The sequence below is a fragment of the Balaenoptera physalus genome (assembly GCF_965194825.1).
Source record: "Balaenoptera physalus genome assembly, chromosome: 7".
NCBI lineage: Eukaryota > Metazoa > Chordata > Mammalia > Artiodactyla > Balaenopteridae > Balaenoptera > Balaenoptera physalus.
The window spans coordinates 82,149,103-82,176,707 of NC_138886.1; the positions used below are offsets into that span (position 1 = coordinate 82,149,103).

Consider the following 27,605-nt stretch of genomic DNA (forward strand, 5'->3'; position numbering starts at 1 on the left):
CATACAATTAATGTCTTCTTTTTTTTTTTAATAGCATCTTATTGTTTTTTTATTTATTTTTAAATTAATTAATTAATTTATTTATTTATTTTGGCTGTGCCGGGTCTTAGTTGCAGCATGCGGACTTCATAGTTGCAGCATGTGGACTCTGAGTTGCAGCATGCATGGGGGATCTAGTTCCCTGACCAGGGATTGAACCCGGGCCCCCTGCGTTGGCAGCACAGTGTCTTACCCACTGGACCACCAGGGAAGTCCCTTAATGTGTTTTTTAAAAAGTAAAAAGTACAAAACACTACCATACATTTCCAAAGAATACATAACAAGCATCTAAATGTATTTTCAAACATCTAAAATGATACTAAATTGATCCAGTGAGGTGGGTAACAGGGAGAGAACAGGAATTTAGTGGTGTTGGTCAAAGAAAACCATGACTCCCATTTTATCTGTGATATTTTAACTTAAATTTTTACATGTATTCATGCATTACATAAATATTTAAAAATCAATTGAAAAGAAAAACCTAAGCTCTATCCAGAGAATAAAAGTGGATTTCATGTAATTTAGACTCAAGAGGAAGAATTTCATATATAACAGGCAGATGCCAAAGCCAGTCAAGCACCCAGGGTTGACAGTGCCATCTGACTCAGGAGCCAGCCAGGCCTGGATTCAGATGCCAGCTCTGCCACTTACTAGTGAGTGGTGTGACCTCCATCAAGTTCCTCTGTTTCCTCACAGCATCATCGTGAGGTTTAAATGGGTTAATTCATTTAGAAGCCCTTAGAACAGAGCTTGGATCATAGTGAAGGCTCAATAAACACCAGCTGCTCCCATCTTCCTCCCATTCACTGAGACTCCTAAGTTGGTGCCATGGTGGTGAGCCCACATTTGTCATTCTCTTCCTCTCTCCCTCCCCACCCCACCTGCCTTCTGCTCTACATGAACATATAATTCTCCTTCCTTTTTTCATTCTTCCTTTTAGAGTTAAGAGTTGGGCAATGAAGTCGAGTCTGGACTACACCAACAACTCCTGCTGAGACTGTCTGTACAGATGGATTACACGCTCATGAGAAAATAACAGCCATGATGTGGTGTGCTTGGTAATTGGATATAAGGCTTAGAACATCTATCACATTGCTATTTTCCCCTTCAATTGCTACTTGGAATATATGCTATCTTTTTAAGTCTGTTTCCTTGCTGAAAACTGATATTCCCAGAGAGAGGAAGAAAGGAAAACGTGCCAACCAAATATCTGAATTTGTGGCTGAAAACTTCATTTCCTCAACTCTTATTTAGCATAAAAATTGCAAAGACTAAGGAAGCTAATACCCAATCATTGATTCTACTTACTGAGCTTCGGGAGAAAGATGAACCAGAGGATGCATCCTTAGCATGATTTGAAAGTTATCAGGAAGGTGTCTGCAGGAGGGTGTATGAAGGCTCAGCCCAGATCCCCTTTCCCTTTTGTCTGACTTTTTTTTTAGAAGGCTGCTCTCAGGTTACTGGAATCCATTTCGAGGTAGAGAATGAACCTTGCCACCTACCCCCACCCCAATCCCACAGGAAGTCAGCTCTTAACTAATAACTGACAGATGTGCGAGGATAAATACCTCTGCTCCCTTAGCTGGGATACCCCTAAGGCATGACCTACACTCTTCCTGAGCTCCTCTGTGCGACTGAGCCTAAGTTACTTTCTACTTGACTCTGCCCAACATCGCACACTTGCACCCCTCCTTCTCTCCCATGTCAAATCCCCCACTCTCCTAAAATCTTCTCTTGGGAGCATTTCCTAATAAAACTGGAATTTTTATCTCAGGTTCTGCTTTCTAGGAACAACCTAAGACAGCCTCCCTAACTCTCCACCAAAAACTGCCCTCCATGGTATTTAAAATTCTTCTATTCAATGTTTATTCCTTTCACCTTAGGCTTGAGTCCTGGTAACTTGCACAGTCCCTGTAAGGGGTCCCAATTTAGCACTGTTTTCAGTATTGACGACCTAGCCTGACTACAATTCAAGCCATTTCTTAGAACAAATATATTTTGATTGACAGTAGCTTGAAGAAAAAGAGGAAGAGTAGAAGATAGCTACACAAAAGAGGTGAAAAGTAGACAGATGCCTAAACCCTCTAGGCCCTGATTTCCTTCTCTGTGATCTTGTGGGTTGGGGGTAGCAGATTCCAAAGCCCCTAAGATTCCTTCAGCTCTCACATTCCACATACTATGAAGTGAAGGATGAGAACACTGCCAACAAATGTTTCTTTCTTTTTAATTTTGCTGCTGCATTTAGCCCTAAGAGATCATTTTTCTCTACCCCATCACAGAAATGATGCACTTCTTTCATACTTTCTAATTTTGGCTTGTTTGGGGAAAAAGAGGCTGGGTGTGAGGTAGTGATGTATGACTAAGTAGATTGATTTTCAACTTGGTAGCTGCTGAGATTAAAAAAAAAAAAAAGCTCCCAAAAGTAAACAATATAACACTTAGTTATCTTCAATGCTGGGCTTCTGTTGAAATTGATCCAGCCTATGATTACAGAATAAATTACATACCCCTCTGTTATCTTTCTCAAAACCCTTGGTTCCCTACACCAAAGTAATCTGTAGACTAAAGAAATGTGTTAAATAACCAATGGGGCTTTAAACAAGAATGAATGTACCTTCCCAAACAGGAGATTGTTTTTCCCCTCAATAGTAACCAGATCCAAAATCTGACCAATTCCCATCATAGCCCTGAAAAGATGGCCTGATTCTCACATCTCACCTGGACAAAGCCCCAGAGTAACTCAGTCCCTGCATTAGCTAGCCAATTTATGCCATTTCTAGGCCCTTCAGCCTCTGCTGGGGAAAAAAGAACGCCATCGAAATGAATGCAGCCTTAACAGTGTTCTAGATAATAAAGTTAGCCTAGGCCCTAGTTATTTCACTCCCAGGAACAATGGTTTCCACTCCAGTTTCAATAAAATCTACAGCAACAAAAATATCTGTAGATCAGGTATACTGAAAGTTATCGTCCATTCGTAAGTCAATCTACGTAAGAAAACCTCCGTGGCTTTGGTTCGGTGTTTTTTACTCCTTCAGCCATAACTGCTTTTGCTTTCTAGGTTCTTAAGGATGAGCAAAATAGAAGTAACTGCGAGGAGAAGAAACACTGCAGGGAACAGGAAAGCATAAGCACCTTTTTTTTTTCCATAAAGGACCAGATTGTAATTATTTTAAGCTTTGTGATCCATATGGTCTCTGTCAGGACTACTCAGCTCTGCCATTGGAACATAAAAGCAGCCACAGACAACACAGAAAAGAATAGAAGTAGCTGTGTTCCAAAAAAACTTTATTTACAAAAACAGATGAGGGCCATCCTGACCCTTGTGTGCCAACCTCTGCTCTACATCCAAGAAATCCATAATGCACACTTAAAGAAAAAGCTAGTAGTGGTCTGAAAATACAATAGAGTTTGTAAAAAATATTTATTGCTGTGCATCTTAAAGTACAGTAAAATACCAAAATGCAATCATAAGGGAAATTATGGGATTCCTTCATGCTTGTTACAATGGAATTTACCACTGTGTAACATTTGCTGTCATGTCATATAAATTTAACAACACTATCAGCCAAACTTTCTAAAGTCAAAGTTCTCCTAGTCGCCAGACCCATGGATCTTTTCAAACTCTTTAAAGCATGGAATAATAAAAAGATAGGTTATATATGTTGATAATATGGAGTAATGCATTTAAACAACCACCTATGGCGTAGATACTTTTAGTATCCCCATTTTACAGATAAAGAAATTGAGGCACAGGTTAAGGTCAAAGTCATACAAACAGCAAATGGCAGGGACAGGATTTGACCCCATCTTCCTGGTGTCAGTGCTCTTAGCACTTGAGCAGTAATGTCCTCTGATCTTCCCTCTTCTTGATATTTGAAACTGCAGCTCATTCCTTTTCATTAATTCTGTAACTACCCATGCTTCCAGAATGTCTCTCTCTCCTCATTCTGTTCTTTCTGCTCTGTATGTTCCTGGTCAGTCTCCACTGCAGGTTCCTCCTTCTGGACCATGCTTTAAAATATAGATGTTCTTCAGCTTTCAGATTCTCCTCTCAGTTTATACTCTCTCCCTCAGCACGGCAATCTATTTCTCAGGGCTTTAAAGCAGTGAGGACCCCATGGGCTCCAAAACTCTCCATCCATGACCTAAAACTTTTTCAGTGGGCTTCAGATCAATACTTTCAACTACACCCTAAACCTCTCTACCTCAACATCTCACAGTCATCCCAACTCAACATGTCCAAAACTTATCAACCCACTCTCTTTGTACAGTTTATCTGGTAAATGGTTCTACTTGTGCTTGGAACCCATGTAAGAAGTCCAAACACTCTGCTGGAAAGGCCATGTGGAGAGGCCCCGAAAACACATGCAGAGGGAAGGGGCCCCCAAGCCCCACCTTCCAGTCATCCCCATTGAGGTACCAGGCATATGAATAAAGATGTCTTGGACACCCTCAGACCAGACCAGCCACCAGCTGAGTGAGCCCAGTCAACCCCATGCAGAGCTGAAGAATCACCCAGCTGAGCCCTGCTCAAATTCCTGACCCACAAAATCCTGAAATATAATAAAATTGTGTTGTTTTAAGCCACTAAGTTTTGGGGAGACTTGTTACACAGCAATAGATAACTAGAACTCTTCCTCCTTGTTACGGACTGAATGTGCCCCTGTACCACAAATTCACGTGTTGAAGCCCTAACCCCAATGCGATAGTCCTGAAGGTAAGGCCTGTGGGAAGTAATAAGGTTTAAAAAGAAGTCACGAGAGTATGACCCACACGATGGGATTAGTGTCCTTATCAGATGACAAAGAAAGACCAGAACTCTCTCTTGAGCTCCTCCCACCCACCACCCCGCCATGTGAGGACACAGGGAGAAGGCAGCTATCTGCAAGCCTAAAAGACAATTTTTGCCAGGAACCAAATCCGTCAGCACCTTGCTCTTGGACTATCCAGCCTCTAGAACTGTGAGAAATAAATGTCCTGTTTAAGCACCTAGTCTACGGTGTTTTCTTGTAGCAGCCCAAGCTGCCTAAGACACTCCTCATCATTACCTCCATAACACACAATTACAATTGAACTCTGAAAGATATCTGCTGGAGCATGAATGAAAAAGAAATAGGTCTGCTTCATACTGTCATTTCCTAATCTCTACTGTTTTTGTTTCTCCAAGTTATACACTATACTCATACTTACATTCCAGCCTCTTCCCAGCTGGACTTAAAAACTGTCTTTAAAGTTATATTGAAACTTCCAAACCTGCTGGTCTCCATTCAGCTCTGATGTTCTTCCCTGCTGGAAGCCTCCAGTGAGTGCTTCTCCTTATAATGATGGCACTTAAACCTTACCTCTCTAATTAATTTCTATCTTCATCTGAACCAAACCCAGGAGGTTCCCACCACAAAGGAGAAAGACTGTCCTACATTGGATATCTTCCCATTTTTACTAACTCAAACAGAGATAAAATGGCATTTCCCAGCCCTACTTATTCTTTTGTCTGCCTTTTTAAAAAAGTTTCGGGACTTTCCCAGCGGCCCAGTGGTTAAGACTCCGCCTTCCAATGCAGGGGGCGCGGGTTCGATTCCCTGGTCAGGGAACTAAGGTCCCACATGTCAGAGGGTGTGGCCAAAAATTTTTTTTAAAAGTTTCAAGTATACAACATAGTGGTTCAATAATTTTATACATTAAAAAAATATCACCATGATAAGTCTGGTTACCGTCTGTCACCATACAAACTTATGACAACATTATTGACTATATTCCCCATGATGTACATTACATCCCCATAACTTATTTATTTTATAATTAGAAGTCTGTACCTCTTAATCTCCCTCACTTATTTCACTCATAACCCCACCCTTCTCCTCTCTGGCGACTACTAGTTTATTCTCTGTACCTGTGAGTCTGTTTTAGTTTTGTTTTGCTTTTTAGATTCTACAAATAAGTGAGATCAAGTACTATTTGTCTTCCTCTGACTAATTTCACTTAGCATAATACCTTCTAGACCCATCCATATTGTTGCAAATGGCAAGATATCATTTTTTAATATTTTTTTATATTTATACATATAATCACATCTTCTTTATCCATTCATCTAGTGATGGACACTTAGGTTGCTTTCATATCTTGGCTATTGTAAATAGTGCTGAAATGAACACTGGAGTGTATATATCTTTTCAAATTAGTGTTTTTGTTTTCTCTGGGTAAATACCCACAAGTGAAATTGCTGAATCATATGGCAATCTCACTTTTAACTTTTTGAGGAACCTCTATAGGGTTTTCCATAGTGGCTGCACCAATATACATTCCCACAACAGTGCACAAGGGTTCCTTTTTCTCCATTTTCTCACTGACACTTCGTATTTGTTGTCTTTTTGGTTACTGACATTTTGACAGATGTGAGGTGATGTTTCATTCTGGTTTCAATTTGCATTTCCCTGATGATTAATGATGTTGAGCAGCTTTTCATGTGTCTGTTGGCCATCTGTATGTCTCCCTTGGGAAAATGTCTATTCAGGTCCTCTGCCCATGTTTTAATCTGGTTGTTTGTTTTTCTGATGTTGAGTTGTACGAGTTCTTTGTATATCTTGGATATTATCCCCTTATCTGATATATCTTTGCAAATTTCTTCTCCAATTCAGTAGGCTGCCTTTTCATTTTGTTGAGAGTATACTTCACTGTGCAAAAGTTTTTTAGTTTAATACAATCCCATTTGTTTATTTTTGTTTTTGTTTCCCTTGCCTGAGGAGACTTATCCAAAAGATATTGTTAAGATCGAAGCCAAAGTGCATACTGCCTATTTTTTCTTCTAGGAGTTTTATGGTTTCAGGTCTTACATTTAAGTCTTTAATCCATTTTGAGTTTATTTTTGTGTATGGTTGAGAAAGTAGGACAGTTTGATTCTTTTGTGTAGCTGTCCAATTTTCCCATCACCATTAATTGAAGAGGCTGTCTTTTCCCCATTGTGTATCCTTGCCTCCTGTGTTATAGATTAATTGACCATCTAAGTGTGGGTTTATTTCTGGGATCTCTATTCTGTTCCATTGATCTTTGTGTCTGTTTCCATGCGAGTACCATACTGTTTTGATTATTATAGGTTTATAATATAGTTTGAAATCAGGGAGCATGATACCTCCAGCTTTGTTCTTTCTCAAGATTGTTTTGGCTATTCAGGGTCTTTTGATTCCATACAAATTTTAGAATTATTTGTTCTAGTTCTGTGTAAAATGTAATTGGTATTTTGATAGGGATTGCATTGAATCTGTAGATTACCTTGGGCAGAATGATCATTTTAACAATGTTAATTCTTCCAATCCATGAGAACAGTATAACTTTCCATTTGTTTGTGTTGTCTTCAATTTCTTTTATCAATGTCTTATAGTTTTCTGAGTACAGGTTTTTTACCTCCTTAGTTAGATTTATTCCTGGATATTTTATTCTTTTTGATGCAATTGTAAATGGGGTTGTTTTCTTAATTTCTCTTTCTGATAGTTTGTTGTTAGTATATAGTAACACAACAGATTTCTGTATGTTAATTTTGTATCCTCCAACTTTATGGAAATCATTTATTAGTTCTAATAGTTTTTTGGTGGTGACTTTGGGATTTTCTATGTACAGTAAGTTCCCTACATATGAAAGAGTTCCATTCCAAGCGTGTTGATAAGTCCAATTTGTTCGTAAGTCCAACAAAGTTAGCCTAGGTACCAAACCAGCACAATCGGCTATATAGTACTGTACTGCAATAGGTTTATAATACTTTTCACACAAATAACACACAAAAAACAAACAAAAAATTAAGAAAATGTTTTTAATATTACAGTACAGTACCTTGAAAAGTACAGTAGTACAGTACAACAGCTGGCATACAGGAGCTGGCATTGAATGAACAGGCAAGAAGAGTTGCTGACTGGAGGAGGGAGAGGAAGTGGGAGATGGTCGAGCTGAAGGATTGTCAGCAATAGGAGATGGAGGGCAAGCTGCAATTTCACTCATGCCTGACGTTGATGGCACAGGTTCTGGTTCCTTGCTGGATTCAATTCTATCTACCCTCTTGAAAAAATGATCCAGTGATGTCTGGGTAGTAGCTTTTTTTTTCTCATCATAGATGACATGGTAGCACTGGATTGCATTCTGAATGGCTGCTGCAACCTTCATGTACAGTTCTACGTTCAGGTCCTGTGCTTCAAAAACTAACAGTGCCTCCTCAAATAAAGAAAATCCTCTTGCTATTTCCTGTGTCATGAATCTTCTTCTTCCTCTTGTCTCTCTTCATCCTTCCTCTGGGCCTCCAATTCCATTAGGTCTTTAATAATAAGCTCCTCGTGCTATACAGCAAGGAGTTTAATGAAGTTGTCCTCTTGCAGATCTAGCTTGAAATAAAGATACTGTTCTACTGCACTCTATACAGTACTGTACAGTAAAGTACACAAAAGCACAGTCACTTGTAGAGGATGCATGCATGTGACAATGTACGCCAGACATGTGAAATAACTTATGTATTGGACATGCGAACACACATTTGCATCTTTGAAAGTTCACAACTTGAAGGTTTGTATGTAGGGGACTTACTGTATAGTATAATGTCATCTGCAAACAGTGACAGATTTACTTCTTCCTTATCAATTTGATTTCCTTTTATTTCTTTTTCTTGTCTGATTGCTGTGTTTAGGACTTGAATAAAAGTGGCAAGAGTGAGTATCCATGTGTTGTTCCTAATCTTAAAGGAAAAGCATTCAGGTTTTCACTGTTGAGTACAGTGTTAGCTGTGGGCTTGTCATACATGGTCTTTACTATGTTGAGGTATGTTCCCTCTATACCCACTTTGTTAAGAGTTTTTATCATAAATAGATGTTGAATTTTGTCAAAAGCTTTTTCTGCATTTATTAAGATGATAATATAATTTTTATTCTTCAATTTATTAATGTGATGTATCACATTTATTGATTTACAGATATTGAAAAATCCTTGCAACCCCGGCATAAATCCCACTTGATTGTGGTACATGATCCTTTTAGTGTATTGTTGAATTTGGTTTGCTCACACTTTGTTGAAGATTTTTTTTAAAAACAATCTTTATTGGAGAATAATTGCTTTACAATATTGTGTTAGTTTCTGCTGTATAACAAAATGAATCAGCTATACGTATACATATATCCCCATATCCCCTCCCTCTTGCGTCTCCCTCCCACCCTCCCTATCCCATCCCTCTAGGTGGTCACAAAGCACTGAGATGATCTCCCTGTGCTATGTGGCTGCTTCCCACTAGCTATCTATTTTACATTTGGTAGTGTATATATGTCAAGGCAACTCTCTCACTTTGTCCCATCTTACACTTCCCCCTCCCCATGTCCTCAAGTCTGTTCTCTATGTCTGTGGCTTTATTCCTGTCTGGCCCCTAGGTTCATCAGAAGCATTCTTTTTTTTTAGATTCCATATATATGTGTTAGCATACGGTATTTGTTTTTCTCTTTCTGACTTCACTCTGTATGACAAACTCTAGGTACATCCACCTCGCTACAAATAACTCAATTTCATTACTTTTTATGGCTGAGTAATATTCCATTGTATATATGTGCCACATCTTCTTTATCCATTCATCTGTCGATGGACACTTAGGGGGCTTCCATGTCCTGGCTATTGCAAATAGTGCTGCAATGAACATAGTGGTACGTGTCTCTCTCTCTCTTTTTTTTTTAACATATTTATTAGAGTATAATTGCTTTACAATGGTGTGTTTCTGCTTTATAACAAAGTGATCAGCTATACATATGGATATATCCCCATATCTCCTCCCTCTTGGGTCTCCCTCCCACCCTCCCTACCCCACCTCTCTAGGTGGTCACAAAGCACCAAGATGATCTCCCTGTGCTATGTGGCTGCTTCCCACTAGCTATCTATTTTATATTTGGTAGTGTATATATGTCCATGCCACTCTCTCACTTCGTCCCAGCTTACCCTTCCCCCTCCCCATGTCCTCAAGTCCTTTCTCTACGTCTGTGTCTTTATTCCTGTCCTGCCCCTAGGTTCTTCAGAACGTTTTCTTTTTTCTTTTTTAGATTCCATATTTATGTGTTAGCATAAGGTATTTGTTTTTCTCTTTCTGACTTACTTCACTCTGTATGACAGTCTCTAGGTCCATCCACCTCACTACAAGTAACTCAATTTTGCTTCTTTTTATGGCTAATATTCCATTGTATATATGTGCCACATCTTGTATATCCATTCATCTGTTGATGGACACTTAGGTTGCTTCCATGTCCTGGCTATTGTAAATAGAGCTGCAATGAACCTTGTGGTACATAACTCTTTTTAATTTTATTTTTTTAAATATGTGGGAGGTTCTTGGTATTTTGATTATTATTTATTTATTTATTTATTTTTGGCTGTGTTGGGTCTTCGTTTCTGTGCGAGGGCTTTCTCCAGTTGCGGCAAGAGGGGGCCACTCTTCATTGCGGTGCGCGGGCCTCCCACTATCGCGGCCTCTCTTGTTGTGGAGCACAGGCTCCAGATGCGCAGGCTCAGTAGTTGTGGCTCACGGGCCTAGTTGCTCCACAGCATGCGGGATCTTCCCAGACCAGGGCTCGAACCCGTGTCCCCTGCATTGGCAGGCAGATTCTCAACCACTGCGCCACCATGGAAGCCCACATAACTCTTTTTGAATTATGGTTTTCTCCGGGTATATGCCCAGTAGTGGGATTGCTGGGTTGTATGGTAGTTCTAATTTTAGTTTTTTAAGGAACCTCCATACTGTACTCCATAGTGACTGTATCAATTTACATTCCCACCAACAGTGCAAGAGGGTTCCCTTTTCCCCACACCGTCTCCAGCATTTATTGTTTGTAGATTTTTGATGATGGCCTTTCTGACCAGTGTGAGGTGATATCTCATTGTAGTTTTGATTTGCATTTCTCTAATGATTAGTGATGTTGAGCATCCTTTCATGTGTTTATTGGCAATCTGTATATCTTCTTTGGAGAAATGTCTATTTAGCTCTCCTGCCCATTTTTGGATTGGGTTGTTTGTGTTTTTGATATTGACCTACATGAGCTGCTTGTATATTTTGGAGATTAATCCTTTGTCAGTTGCTTCATTTGCAAATATTTTCTCCCATTCTGAGGGTTGTCTTTTTGTCTTGTTTATGGTTTCCTTTGCTGTGCAAAAGCTTTGAAGTTTCATTAGGTCCCATTTGTTTATTTTTGTTTTTATTTCCATTTCTCTAGGAGGTGGGTCAAAAAGGATCTTGCTGTGATTTATGTCATAGAGTGTTCTGCCTATGTTTTCCTCTAAGAGTTTGATAGTGTCTGGCCTTACATTTAGGTTTTTAATCCATTTTGAGCTTATTTTTGTGTATGGTGTTAGGAAGTGTTCTAATTTCATTCCTTTCCATGTAGCTGTCCAGTTTTCCCAGCACCACTTATTGAAGAGGCTGTCTTTTCTCCATTGTATAATCTTGCCTCCTTTATCAAAGATAAGGAGACCATATGTGCGTGGGTTTATCTCTGGGCTTTCTATCCTGTTCCATTGATCTATATTCCTGTTTTTGTGCCAGTACCATACTGTCTTGATTACTGTAGCTTTGTAATATAGCCTGAGGTCAGGGAGTCTGATTCCTCCAGCTCCATTTATTCCCCTCAAGATTGCTTTGGCTATTCGGGGTCTTTTTTGTTTCCATACAAATTGTGAACAATTTTTTCTAGTTCTGTGAAAAATGCCATTGGTAGTTTGATTGGGACTGCATTGAATCTGCAAATTGCTTTGAGTAGTATAGTCATTTTCACAATGTTGATTCTTCCAATCCAAGAACATGGTCTATCTCTCCATCTGTTTGTATCATCTTTAATTTCTGTCATCAGTGTCTTATACTTTTCTGCATACAGCTCTTTTGTCTCCTTAGGTAGGTTTATTCCTAGGTATTTTGTTCTTTTTGTTGCAGTGGTAAATGGGAATCTTTCCTTAATTTCTCTTTCAGATTTTTCATCATTAGTGTACAGGAATGCAAGAGATTTCTGTGCATTAATTTTGTATCCTGCTACTTTACCAAATTCATTGATAGCTCTATTAGTTTTCTGGTAGCATCTTTAGGATTCTCTATGTATAGTATCATGTCATCTGCACAGTATCATGTCATCTGCACAGTATCATGTCATCTGCAAACAGTGACAGTTTTACTTCTTCTTTTCTGATTTGGATTCCTTTTATTTCTTTTTCTTCTCTGATTGCTGTGGCTAACACTTCCAAAACTATATTGAATAATAGTGGTGAGAGTGGGCAACCTTGTCTTGTTCCTGATCTTAGAGAAAATGGTTTCAGTTTTTCACCATTGAGAATGATGTTGGCTGTGGATGTGTCATATATGGCCTTTATTATGTGAGGTAGGTTCCCTCTATGCCTATTTTCTGGAGAGTTTTTATCATAAATGGGTGTTAAATTTTGTCAAAAGCTTTTTCTGCATCTATGGAGATTATCATATGGTTTTTCTCCTTCAATTTGTTAATATGGTGTATCACATTGATTGATTTGCATATATTGAAGAATCCTTGCATTCCTGGGATAAACCCCACTTGATCATGGTGTATGATCCTTTTAATGTGTTGTTGGATTCTGTTTGCTAGTATTTTGTTGAGGCTTTTGCATCTATGTTCATCAGTGATAGTGGCCTGTAATTTTCTTTTTTTGTGGTGTCTTTGTCTGGTTTTTGTATCAGGATGATGCTGGCCTCATAGAATAAGTTCAGAAGCATTCCTTCCTCCTCAATTTTTTGGAATAGTTTGAGACAGATAGATGTTAAATGCTTGGTAGGATTCACCTGTGAAGCCATCTGGTCCTGGACTTCTATTTGTTGGGAGGTTTTTTTAAAATTACTGATTCCATTTCATTCCTGGTAATTGGTCTGTTTGTATTTTCTATTTCTTCCTGATTCAGTCTTGGAAAATTGTACATTTCTAGGAATTTTTCCATTTCTTCTAGGTTATCCATTTTGTTGGCATATAATTGTTCTTAGAAATCTCTTATGATCCTTTGTATTTCTGTGGTGTCCGTTGTAACTTCTCTTCCTTTATTTCTGATTTTATTTATTTAGGCCCTTTCTCTTTTTTTCTTGACGAGCCTGGCTAAAGGTTTATCAATTATGTGTATCTTTTCAAAGAACCAGCTCTTAGTATCACTGATCTTTTTCATTGTCTTTCTAGTCTCTATTTCATTTACCTTTGCTCTGATCTTTATTATTTCTTTCCTTCTCCTAACTTTGGGTTTTGTTTGTTTTTCTTTTTCTAGTTCCTTTAGATGTAAGTTTAGATTGTTTGAGATTTTTCCTGTTTCCTGAGGCAGGTTAATATCGCTATAAAATTCCCTCTTAGAACTGCTTTTGCTGGGTCCCACAGATTTTGGATCATTGTCTTTCCATTTTCATTTCTCTCATTTTTTAAATTTCCTTTTTGATTTCTTCACTGACCCATTGGTTGTTTAGTGGCATATTGTTTAGCCTCCATGTGTTCATGTTTTGTGTTTTGTTTTTTTTTTCAGTTTTTCTCCTGTAGTTGATTTCTAGTCTTATAGCACTGTGGTCAGAAAAGGTGTCTGATATGATTTCCATCTTCTTAAGTTTATTGAGACTTGTTTTGTGGCCTAGCATGTGATCTATCCTTGAGAATGTTGCATGTGCACTTGAAAAAATGCGTATGCAGTTGCTTTTGGATGGAATGTTCTATATATATCTATTAGGTACGCTGGTCTCGAGTCTTGTTTAGGGCCAGTGTTTCCTTATTTTTTTTAAATTGGGGTATAGCTGCTTTACAATGTTGTGTTAGTTTCTGCTGTACAATGAAGTGAATCAGCCATATGTATACATATATCCCTTCCCTCTTGGACCTCCCTCCCACCCCCCCATCCCACCCTATCTAGGTCACCACAGAGCACCAAGCTGAGCTCCCTGTGCTATACAGCAGGTTCCCACTAGCTATCTATTTTACATATGGTAGTGTATATATGTCAATGCCAATCTCCCAGGTCATCCCACCCCCTTCCCCACCATGTCCACACGTCTGTTCTCTACATCTGCGTCTCTACTCCTGCCCTGCAAATAGGTGCATCTGTACCATTTTTCTAGATTCCACATATATGCATTAATATATGATATTTGTTTTTCTCTTTCTGACTTACTTCACTCTGTATGACAGACTCTATGTCCATCCACATCTCTACAAATGACCCAATTTTGTTCCTTTTTATGGCTGACTAATATTCCATTGTATATATGTGCCACATCTTCTTTATCCATTCGTCTGTCAATGGACATTTACGTTGCTTCCATGTCCTGGCTATTGTAAATAGTGCTGCAATGAACACTAGGATGCATGTGTCTTTTTGAATTATGGTTTTCTCAGAGTATATGCCCAGTAGTGGGATTGCTGGGTCATACAGTAGTTCTATTTTTAGTTTTTTAAGGAACCTCCATACTGTTTTCCATAGTGGTTGTATCACTTTACATTCCCACCAACAGTGCAAGAGGATTCCCTTTTCTCCACACACTCTCCAGCATTTATTGTGTGTAGATTTTTTGATGATGGCCATTCTGACCAGTGTGAGGTGATACTTCAGTGTAGCCAGTGTTTCCTTATTGATTTTCTGTCTGGATGATCTGTCCATTGATGTAAGTGGGGTGTTAAAGTCCTCTACTATTATTGTGTTACTATCAATTTCTCTCTTTATGTCTGTTAATATTTGCTTTATGTATTTAGGTGCTCCTCTGTTGGGTACATATATATTTACAATTCTTATATCTTCTTCTTGGATTGATCCCTTGATCATTATGTAACATCTGTCTTTGTCTCTTCTTACAGTCTTTGTTTTAAAGTTGATTTTGTCTGATATAAGTCTTGCTACTCCAGCTTTCTTTTCATTTTCATTTGCATGGAATACTTGTTTCCATCCCCTTACTTTCAGTCTGTGTGTGTGTCTTTAGATCTAACGTGAGTCTCTTGACAGAATATATATTGGTCTTATTTTTGTATCCATTCAGCCACACTGTGTCCTTCGATTGGAGCATTTAGTCCATTTACATGTAAAGTAATTATTGATAGGTATGTACTTATTACCATTTTGTTAATTGTTTGGGGGTTGTCTTTGTAGTTATTTTTTGTTCCTTTCTTCTTCTTTTGCTCTTTTGTGATTTGTTGATTGTATCCAGGGTCCCCAACCCACGGGACATGGACTGGTACCAGTCCACAGCCTGTTAGGAACCGGGCCACACAGCAGGAGGTGAGCGGTGGGCAAGCAAGCAAAGCTTCATCTGCCGCTCCCCATTGCTCGCATTACCACCTGAACTATCCCCACGCTCCCGTCCGTGGAAATATTGTCTTCCATGAAACTGGTCCCTGGTGTCAAAAAGGTTGGGGACTGCTGGACTATATTTAGTGTTATATTTGGATTCCTTTCTCTTTTTTGCATGTGTATCTGTTAAAGATTTTTGGTTTGTGGTTACCATGAGGATACACACACACACACACACGCACAATTTTTTAAAGTTGCTGCTCTCTAAAGTTTGAATGCATTCTAACAACCCTGCATTTTTACTCCTCCCTCCATGTTTACTGTTTTTGACATCATATTTTACATCTTTTTGTTTTGTGTATCCCTTAACTACTTATTGTGGATATAGATGATTTTACTACTTTTGTCTTTTAACCTTCCTACTAGCTTTAAAAGCGATTGACCTACTACCTATACTACATGTTTGTCTTTACTTATGAGATTTCTCCTTTCATATTTCTAGTTGTGGTCTTTTCTGCTTAGAAAAATCCCTTTAACATTTCTCATAATGTCAGTTTAGTGTTGCTGAACTCTTAGCTTTTGCCTATCTGTAAAACTCTTTATCTCTTCTTCAAATCTGAATGAGAACCTTGCTGGGTAGACTATTCTTGGCTGTAGGTTTTTTCTTTCAGCACTTTGAATATATCATGCCACTCCCTTTTGGCCTGCAATATTTCTGTCAAAACGTCAGCTCATAGTCTTATGGGAGTTCCCTTGTACATAACTAGTTGCTTTTCTCTTGCTGCTTTTAAGATTCTCTTTTTATAATTAAAATGGCAAAAGTTAAAGATAATGTGTATTGGTGTGGAACTCTTTGGGTTTCTTCTGGGGGGCTCTTTGTGATTCCTGGACCGAGATGTCTTTTTTCTTTCCCACATTAGGGAAATTTTCAGCTATTTTTTCTTCAAATAAATTTTCTGACCCTTTCTCTCTTATCCATCTGGGACCCCTAAAATACAAATATTAATATGCTTGATGCTGTCCCAGAGATCTCTTAAACTATCCTCATTTTTCAAAATTCTTTTTCTTTTTTTTTCTGTTCAGCTTGGGTGACTTCCACTACTTTATCTTCCAGCTCACTGATCTGTTCCTCTGTATCATCTAATCTACTGTCAATTCCTTCTAGTTTATTTTTTTAGTTATTGTGTTCTTTAGCTTTGTTGTGGTTCTTTATATTTTCTAACTCTGTTAAATTTCTCACTGTGTTTATCTTTTCTTCTCTCAAGTTTGTTGAGCATCTTTATGATCATCTTTGTGATCATTAACTTGAACTCTTTTTCAGGTAGATTGCTTATCTCTACTTTGCTCAGTTCTTCTTCTGGGGTTTTGTCTTATCCCTTCATTTGGAACATATTCCTCTGTCTCCATTTTGCCTAAGGTTGGTTACATTTCTCACCATTCTATCAGTGTCCTTGTGATAGAATGAGTTCTCCAAAATGGCTGCTGTCAATGTCTATGTCCCTAGCAGGAGTCCCAATTGCCTCCTGCCTCTCCAGGAGGCTCTCCAAGATCAGCAAGGGGGTCTGACCCAGGATCCTTTCAAATGACTGCCTCTTCACTGGGACTTGGAGTGCATGAGATTTTGTGTGCACCCTTTAAGAGCAGAATCTGTTCCCTACACCCCTCTGGCTCTCCCATCTGCAAGCCCTGCTTGCCTTCAAAGACAGATGTTCTGGGGGCCCATCTTCCTGGTGCAAGACCCCCAGGCTGGGCAGCCTTATGTGGGGCTCAGGGTCCTCACTTCATGGATAAAACCTCTGCAATTGTGACTATCCTCCTGTTTGTGGGTCACCTTCCAGTTGTGTGACCATACTGTGTCTCCACCCCTCCTACCTGTCATGTTATGGTTCTTTCTTTGTATCTTTAGTTGTGAAAGATCTTTTCTCCTAGTCTTCAGGTTGTTTTCATAGATAGCTGCCCTGTAAACAGTTGTAATTTTGGTATGCACATGGAAGAAGGTGAGCTCAGGGTCTTCCTACTCTGCCATATTCCCAGAAGTTCTTCCTTATGTTTGCCTTTTGACCTGAACAAGATAACCAGTTCATGAGTTTGCTCCTCCCCACCACTAAAATTGTAACATCTCAATTGGCTAAGTGACTTCCAGATTGCAACCTGTCTTTATCAGGCATCCCATTCCTTCCCAGGAGAGGACATCAGGTGTAGATAGAGTCAACGATGAGCAATAATTTTAGTTAAACACCAAGTTCTGCTTTCTTCTGAAAGAATATGACAATTTCACCAAATCTGTCAGTGTTAATACCTTGGACCACAATTGAACCACTACACAATATATCCAATTTTCAAGCTGTTATGATAGTGCTGTGTTCCTTGTAACTTGAGTACCCAAAGTCTTTTCCTGGAAAGCCAAGTTACTTGTCCATACCCCTCCCGAAACAGACATCCAAGTACTCTTAATATTTAATACCCCTGAGACTCAAAAGTAAAAGAGGACTCATTAAGCAAATTCATGACCAGTGACTTGAGGCAGCATTACAGCCCTCCACTTTAGTGCAGGGTTGCCCTAGATCTCAGATACCACTCTCATTCCTAGTTTCGAGCATCTATGAAGCAATTTCCCCAGGAAGTAGCCTTTCAAAGCAGGAGCAGCTGGTGGGACATAATGCTGTCTAGCTTCCTGGCACCATCCCCAGAGTGAAACTTCAAATCACTGGGCCTGTTTTTTTCCATTCCATGTCCTCCCCAAAGCTGCTTCCAGAAAAAGCAAATTGCTCTAACATAGGCAAGGTCTTTTCCCATTATTAACAAGACTCACTGACAGGCTCACTTGTTCTTTCTGGCTGCCAACATAAAAACCTCAGGGCTGTAATTATATTTAGAGGGAGGAGGCATTAGTATTCAGCATGTCCTTGCATCCATGATTTCCCAGGTCATCCTATCAGAAAGGACGTCTGGCGGTCACATGACACAGAACGCCCTAAAACAAGGGTGCTTGCAGAGATTGCCCCAGGGGTGTAGATTTCCAAACTAAATATGTTGTCTTTGGGTATGAGTCAGAATAGCCCTTAAGTTAGAAAAGTCAATGACAGTCATGTAAGTGGGTTAAACAAATGCTTAGAGACAGGGAAGTTAAAAATCAAAAGCATTGGGTTCAATCTCCCTGAAGTCTATAAACCAAGTCCCGGTATAATTCCTCCTCTGGCTGGCTCGGGTTGGGGTACTTCCTCAGTTCTAAGGCACTGGGGGTGACTTCCCTAGCTGGGTTTGGGAAAGAGGGAAGTGTGGAAGAATAAGAAGGGAAACCAGGACAGTGGACATCTCAAACCACAGCCATAGAAAGTAGAATTATGAAACCCAACTAATTATTTCAAAACTTCATCTTTCCAAAGGGAAGTTACCCTAGCACCTGAGCAGAAGTGGTAGAAAGATTATGCTACATTTAATAAAAAATATCTGGACAAGCCAAGTAAGATCTTTTTCTTCTGGAATTATTTCTTCCAAGTCTTCTAAACTTGTAGTCCCAGCTTCTCTCCCAATAAAATGAGGAGGATACTACCCAGCTTTTCCCTAATCTTAGGCAACTAAGATTATATGAGTTCTTCAGAAGATAAATGTGGTGGAAATTCAAGAGGACTTTTATTGACCAGTATTCAATCTGTCCCATCCTACATCAAATTTTTAAAATAATGGAAATTCTGGGCCCTCGCTATTAAAATAGCAAAAGATAGTCATCATTTACTGACTCAGTCCTCACCATTCTCACAGCATATGGGGCATAAGACATCTTGTCAAACATATGGTATTCCAAATGTAATAGTGTTAAATATTTAATATTCCACAATGGTGTACCATAAATCAAGTTGTGAAGAGTTGTAGGCAAACCACCAACTCCCACAGCAGAGGTAAGTTCCACTTCAGGCTTTCTAACTAACTTGATTTTTTCTTGGTTAGCTTTCTATCCAAATAATTCATTGTTTTATTTTCCATTGAGAAAAAGTACACGAGTTGGTAAAACAAAACAAAACAAAAACAAAAAATAAACCAATGCTTGTCAATTAATCTCTGCTTAAAACTCTCATATCAGCATACTGTTGTGTCTTTGAGCCCTTTTTTAAAATTGGGTTAGCCAAAAAGTTCATTCAGGTTTTTTTGGGGTTTTCCATGGAAAAACCCAAATGAACTTTTTGGCCAACCCGATAATTACCCAAGGTTCACTTCCTCCCTCTTCTCTCCCCAAAGATCATAATAATGGCTATCCTGCCTTTAAAAGAAGTTATTGTGAACATTTCTAGGTTTTAGACTTGCCAATCATGGCTGTATTTCCTCCTGCAATTGTCTCACCTAGACCTAGCTAATACATAGTAAAAAGTAATAATAACAATTAATAATAAAAATAACACATAACATGTACTCCATATATACCATTGTTAAGCATTTACATAGCTTATCTCTAATTCCCATATCAACCTTACATGTAGGTACTGTTATCTATATTAACAATCAGGACAAAGACTCAGAGAAGCTCAATAACTTGGTCAAGATCACACAGCTTACTACCCAGCAGAGATGGGATTTAATTTGCATCCTTCTGAGTACAAAGTCCAAGCATCTTTATGAGTACAAAGTCTAAGCCTCTTTCTGAGTACAAAGTCCATACAGTTTTGTATAGCAACTACTTTGCAATCCATGTGGAAGTTACACTCATACTGTATCTTCAAAATCAAAAGGCTATAACGGCTATATTGCAGGGGAAAACAGAACTATTCAGGCAGCCCTCTAAGCAATTTAATGAGTACATCAGAGAAGATGGTTTTGTTTTGGAGCGGCCCTTATTTTTTCCACTAATCTACTACCTGAGTCTGGACACTAAAAATTAAGGTGAACCAAGTCAAAATATAAAGAAAAATGAAGCATATCAACCCAGAAGCTTAAGTTAAAAAAATAATTTTAGACATACAGAAAAGTTGCAAAAATAGCGTAACTACTCATCTACCTTAGTATTAGCATCTTATATAGCCATAGAGCAATTATCAAAATTAAGAAACTAATATTAACCCAATACTATTAACTAAACTACAGACTTAATCTGGAATTCACCAGTTTTCCCAACTACTACACTTTTCTCTGTTCCAGCATCCAATCCAGGATTCCATATTACCTTAGTTGATGCATCTCTCTAATCTGTGACAGTTCCCCAATCTTTTCTTGTCCTTCATGACCTGAACAGTTTTGAAGAGTACTGGTAAGTTGTTTTGGAGAATGTCTCTCCCTTTTGTTTGTCTGATGTTCCCTCCAGATTTGAATGAGGTTATGCATTGTTGTGAAGAATACCACAGAGAGAGAGTGCCCTTCTTAGTGCATGGTATTGGGGAGTCCATGACATTGGTATTTCTTTTTATTGTTGATATTAACACTGATCGCTTGGTTAAAGTGGTGTCTGCCAAGTCTTTCCACTATAAAGTTATTCTTTTTCCCCTTGTATCAATAATTTAAAAATACCAGGCTCGGGCTTCCCTGGTGGCTCAGTGGTTAAGAATCCGCCTGCCAATGCAGGGGACACGGGTTCGAGCCCTGGTCCGGGAAATTCCCAAATGCCACGGAGCAACTAAGCCCGTGTGCCACAACTACTGAGCCTGCACTCTAGAGCCTGTGAGCCACAACTACTGAGCCCACGTGCCACAACTACTGAAGCCCATGTGCCTACAGCCTGTGCTCCACAACAAGAGAAGCCACTGAAACAAGAAGCCTGCGTACCGCAACAAAGAGTAGCCCCTGCTCCCCACAACTAGAGAAAGCCCGCACACAGCAACGAAGACCCAACGCAGCCAAAAATAAAGCAAACAAACAAACAAAAAACATTAAAAAAAAAAATACCGGGCTCGGGGCAGAAGAGAAGCATGGAGCTTGGAGCATCTTGTGGCACCAGGAAGTAAAAAATTACTCAAAAAACAAAATGTAGGGCACTAGGAAAGGCACAGAGCCGATGTGAACGAACTGCCAATGGCCAAAACTGGAACAATTGGAGTTCAAAAACAAATGCCAGGGGACTTCCTTGAGACTGTGCAAATATCCTGCTTCTCCTCAAACTGTTGCCCATTAATTTTAGCATTCATTGATCGATCTTGCCCACAACAATTATTATTTTGGCACTCTAATGGTAGATTTCTATTTCTCTCATTCCCCCTGCATTAATTAATTGGAATTCTTCTGTAAGGAAGAGCTGCCTCTTCTCCCCCTTTTATTTATTTATGCAGTTATTTATTTATATCAGTATAGTCTCATGGATATTTATTTCATTCTATGGATTATAATCCAATGCTATTGTTATTTGTTTTTTTTAAATTAATTAATTAAGTAATTTTTGGCTGCATTGGGTCTTTGTTGCTGCGCATGGGCTTTCTCTAGTTGCAGCGAGTGGAGGCTACTCTTCATTGCGGTGCACAGGCTTCTCGTTGCAGTGGCTTCTCTTGTTGCAGAGCACAGGCTCCAGGCACACAGGCTTCAGTAGCTGTGGCACACGGGCTCAGCAGTTGTGGCTCGCAGGCTCTAAAGCGCAGGCTCAGTAGTCGTGGGGCATGGGCTTAGTTGCTCCGTGGCATTTGGGAATTTCCCGGACCAGGGCTCGAACCCGTGTCCCCTGCATTGGCAGGAGGATTCTTATCCACTATGCCACCAGGGAAGCCCGTGGTCATTTGTTTTTGAACTCCAATTTTTCCAGTTTTGGTCATTGGCAGTTCTTTCACATCGGCTCTGCACCTTTCCTAGTGCCCTACATTTTGGTTTTTGAGTAATTTTTTACTTCCTGGTGCCACAAGATGCTCCAAGCTCACCTTGTGATTTCACTACCCCAGCCCTAGAATCAGCCTTTTCTGCAAGGAGCCCTTCTTCCTTTTATTAGAGCATGGTGTTTGAAACAAAGATCTGAAGGCTAGGTGTACTTATTACTACAGTGGTGTCATTGCCTCTAAGTCATCTCAGCAGGTGGGACTTGGAAATATATGTATACTTACTAACCCCCCACCCTAATACACACACACACACACACACACACACAAACACACACCTTATATTTATTTCTGTATTTATCTATGTATATTAAAAAACATGGGTTCATATTGATACCCCTGATTCTAATTCTAAAGACTTTGCTTAATATTTTATCCAGTATCTCCTCAATGAGAGGGTCAAGAGGAATGAAAAAGGCTTATGCATTTAAATGGTGTCCAGCTATTGTGTAGACCAAGGGTCAGCAAACTATGGCCAACTGCCTATTTTGGTGAAATACTTTCACTGGAAAAAAGTTTTATGGGAACACAGACACATCCGTTAATTTAGGTATTGTCTATGGCCACTTTCCACTAGAAATTACTAATTGAGTAATTACAACAGAAGTTTTTTGAGTTACAAAGCTGCAAATATTTTCTATCTAGCCCTTTATGGAAAGGGTTTACAGATCCCTAGTCTAGGCTATGTTTCAAATTTTCATCTGAGAGATGAAATGGAAAGAGTATGGGTTCAGATTCCATCCTTCCTCTTATAATTACTAGCCATAGGCAAGCCACTGACCCTCTCTGTGCCTCAGTTTCCCCTTCCTTGAAGTGTTTTGGGGAACACTAAAGATCATATGATAAAATTCCTGGCATATAATAAATGCTCAACTAATGGTAGCCAGAGTTACTTCTGCAGGTGGGCTGTTTAGAATTTTGCACAAAAATAATCTATTTACAGTGGTGCTTAGATGACTAATACAGTTCACAGATTCTGTTTGGCCATGGGGACTCTGAACCATAATTCTAAATTCAAATACTCACTGCATCACTTACTACCTGTGGGACCTTGGGTAAGTAACAATGTTTTTGAGCCTGTTTCTCCCTCCATACAAGGGTAATATATTCATAGGCCATAAGAAATTATGTCTATAAACATCTTTATGCCATGGTCCCCCAAACTGGTCAGGAGACAAAGCTGGGATGGATGCATCAAAATTAGAATCAAGATGTCTTAAAATACATCTTCCTGACCCTAGCCCCAGGAATTCTGATTCAGGAGGTCTAGAATAAGGTCCCCACTAAGCATTTTTAGCAAATACCTAAACTGACCTAGTTGCAGGGCCAGGTCTGGGAATCACTGTTACTCAGTAGTAAACACCACGCAAATTCCCTCCGTGATCTCATGTCAGCTCTACATCCTCACAGTGTCCTGCTACCTTCCTCTCACTCAGATAAATGCTTGGCCCATTCAAGGCTTCCTCAAGTGCTACAGGAAACCAAAATCTCCTTCTTCTGAGCCACTGCATTATAACCCTTTATAGAGGATTAGGTCCTACTGAGAGGTCAATAAGATTCTCCATGTTTCAGAAGATTAATCTATTCCTTCAACATCCTCCTCCTTTACAAAAATACACTCTGTGAGTCTCTCCCTCATTGTATTAGTCAGTAAATACAAAACCAAGAACCAGGTGGGGTTGTGAGGAGGGGAAAAGGGGACAGGAAGTTGACCAGAGACACTGGTAAGGAGGAGAGCAAATTAAAGAAGGCAGTCATCCCCAGCTAACCCCTTCACACTGTGCCCTGCTTGTCAGTAGGGCAGGGTAAGAAACACAGGCTGGAGCAGGTACAGGGCCTTTTAATCCATAGCTGGGCCCCACAGTAGGGTTGAGGAATGAGAAACGCTAGGTGGTAGGAGCTGGGATGGAGATTCCTGAGGTCTTTTGATGTGAGGGACACACATCACTGTGAGTTCAGCACATGCCATACCCGAACACTCTTAGGCTGGTACACTGGCTCAAAAGCCAAGACTCCCCCGCTCACTCTTATGCATCAACAGAGACCAGGAAGGATAGGTGTGTCCAGGAGCAGGAATACAATGGAGGCTGTCAAATTTAGTGGTGCCCAAGGAGCAGCTTGCAAAGTATCTTAACCCATCATCTGCCAAAGCTTTTTTTAAAAATGAGGTAAAATTAACATAACATAAAATTAACCATTTTAAAGTGTACACTTCAATGGCATTTAGTACACTCACAATGTTGTATATCTATCACCTATATCAAGTTTCAAACACTTTCATCACCCCCAAAAGAAAACCTCATGCCATTAAAACAGTCACCCCCTTGTTCCTCTCTCTACTAATAACTTTTTATAGTGAGGGGTGGATTTTCTCTATAATGAGATTTTATGTAGCCACTATTTGAGAAGCTATGGCAAACTCTGGGTTCAAAGGTCACAAGAACATTCTCTCTTCAACCAGGTGGGAGTAGCTTTCTGGAAAGCCCTAATGTTAAGTTTCCCTTCCCCCTGTCTCATTCAGTCCAGTGAGAACAGTGCCAGATTCTTATACACAATTACACGCACACACACGCGTGCGTGTGCACACACATACCCAGGCTGGTAAGTTTCATGTGATCAATAACCATGAGAACAAGTGCACCACAACTGCTCTGAGAAGAACCTATTCAGCACCCCAAAGCCTGAGTGACCCCCCCAAATGGGTCCAGATAGTGGTCAGCTCTTACCCGCTGCTTCTCTGGGTCCACAAAACGAATGCCGAAGTAGTCCTTCTCCAGCAAGCTGTAGTAGTTGCAGATGTGGTCAATAAGAAACTGCCCTTTGGTCTCCCTCTGCAAAGGAAGCACATTTATGTTTCAGCCAGAGTTTGCCTTGTACATTCATGTCTAAAATGTGCCTCATTCACTCCAATAGGTCTGTGCTAAGACAGATGAATTCACTCACCCTGCTCTCTGGAGCAGGAGCTTCCAAACTCTTAACTGCAATCCACAGTGAGAAATTCATTTTATACTGCGAGCCATTACACACACACACACACACACACACACACACACACACACACACACACAAAACCAAAGGAACACCAAAAAGGGGAACCAAAAGGATACCAAACAATACCCTGCCTAGGTGCAACACACTCTACTATGTTCTATTTTATTCTAGTGTATGCCATTTAATTTTTCTAATGCTATTTATGATTCAGAACACTGATTTCACAACTCAATACCTAGTAGACATCCACAGTTTGTAAAACCACACACAATTCCAAATACAATGCACCTGGCTGCTTGCTTTAACTGCTCATTCAGTCCTCACAACAATCCTGCAAGGAAGGTCCCCATTTTATATCTGAAGAGAGGCTCAGTGGCTTACCCAAAGTCACACAACATGCACAGAGCAAAGTAGGATTTGACCCAGGTCACCAGGCTACAGAATCCAGGCTCCATGCCACTTTGCCTCTCTGGAACATTGGTTAATCTACTGTGACTCTGCTAGAACACAGGGTCTGGATGGTATGGAAATGCAATGAATGTATCAGATAGAACACCCCAACTCCCACCAGGAAAGGTGGAAAACTTGCTGCCTCAGGCCTCACAGCCTCCATATCACACCCATAATCAACACAGAAAGGCACTGAGGTAGACTGGGGTGGGGAGTCGAGGACTGGGATTCAGAGACAGGTCTGGGTGACCTTGAGCAAACTCCCCAGCTGGTTCCACATCAGTAAAATGAGTTGGTTGGACTAGATTTCTAAGTTGGCTAGATTATTTTTCCTTCTAAAACTCTATGAGTAAGAGAAGTATTAGCCAAATCTGATTAAGATAAATACCATTACAACAAAACTCCTTAAGAGCAAAGACCCTTCCAAGCCCTCATCAGGACACTTGATAACTTTCTGCTTCAATCAAAGTTGCTGACAGACCCATGGAATGTTTTAGGGATGGAATGTGACCTACAAAAATAAATGAAGAAATCAGAGACATTACATGAAGCCACTCTTCCAATCCACTAAAAATAATTTTGGAAGATCAGTTTGGTCTATGCTATGTGATTATCTTTTCTTTAGAAACCACTACCACCAGCTTGGGAAGTTGATGAAAAAGTCATTCACTGGCCTGGGATGTACCACACTGAACAAAGGACTGGGGCTTATAAACACATACTGTGATATGAAGCCTCCATTTTCCTGAAATCACTTTTGAGTGTAATTTTGGATGAGTTTTGAACCTTTACTTTCTTTATAAAAGAACCCATTTGACGTAGCTCACAAGGAACAAAACATCAAAATGGAACTTGTTTTTAGATTTCTGTAATTGTTTTTAACCCAGAAGGCTCAAACAACAAGCTATATCTGATGACAGCTAAATTCAACGTTCAGAATATAATCAATGGATATAGTTCCTTTCATAGATTTATTCTGCAACCCATCCATCTTAGAGGCTGCTGCAGGATCAAATCACTGAACATAACACATGAGTTCATCATTTTATGATTGGATTGCCAAGCTCTCCAAAGCAGAATTTACTATGGTGGACTACCCCCAACAAGACACGTGGGTTAAGGTAATGCCTTGTAATGACGTGGGACCTTGATTGTGTATGACAGCTACTGTGCCCTGAAGAAGATGTAGTACTCCGAAGCACAACAAAGATTCTTTTTTTAAATGATTAAACACAGCAACCAATATATACTCTACAGCAATATCTCAGACTACCTAAGATCCTTGAGAGAAGGAAACAGCACAGCAGACAATGTAGTGACTGGATAAATACAACTGCGTCTGAAACAGGGATCAATGCCTTCAGCAAAAAGCAGGTGAGGCCAGTTCCCATGGGTCCAGGCCCCCAGGTTGGTTCCAGGTCTCTGCTCCTCAGAGCACCACCCTCAGTCCAGCAATACTGTAGCAAATTCAGCATCACCCGGGAGGGAGCTTGTTGGAAACACAGAATTTCAGGCACTGTCCCAGACCAACCTAACCTAACCTTCATTTCCCTCAGTTATTCATATGCTCATGCAAGTTTGAGAAGCATTGGTCTAGAGGAATTTTCCCAGCATGGGAAAAGTGCAAAAATTGTACCTGTCTCCAGATCCCACTAGGAAAAATGCCCATTTTCCCTTGAGAATTGTCCATTCCTCAACTCAGAAAAATCAAAGGTTTTTCCAGTCTACAGAACACAAACTGCCACTGAATCTGCAGGCTGCCATCCAACCTCATCATCTCGAGATGCTCTATGTCACTGCTTCGTGCCAAGGAAGCCAGTTTACAGCCTCACATTCTGCTCTGTTCCACTCCTGCCTGGAGAGCTGGACAATGTTCTTAAGTCATGTAAGTACCTATCATTATCATTTCTGTGCGTTAAGCCCAGCTCTTGCACTAAACAAAAGGCCACCCAGGCCCAGTACCAAGAGTTGGAAGAGTTTGTTCAGGTATGTTATGTGAGGGTGCAGAAGTCCAGCTGCCAGCCTCACACGTCTCACTTCAGGGAAGGAGCTTGGGGGTGAGCACTGGTTCTTCCCCCTACC

General features: G+C 39.9%; 1 protein-coding gene across 3 annotated transcripts in view; it reads right to left on the bottom strand.

Annotated features, from left to right (window-relative positions):
• The window catches only part of FRMD3 (FERM domain containing 3), a 321,116-nt gene that overhangs the window by 138,523 nt on the left and 154,988 nt on the right, over positions 1–27,605 (bottom strand). For all 3 annotated transcript variants that reach the window (XM_082469725.1, XM_082469724.1, XM_082469723.1), the window contains one exon: positions 24,809–24,913. In XM_082469725.1, coding sequence (XP_082325851.1) covers positions 24,809–24,913 — 105 coding nt within the window. The remainder of the gene's footprint in view (positions 1–24,808; positions 24,914–27,605) is intronic.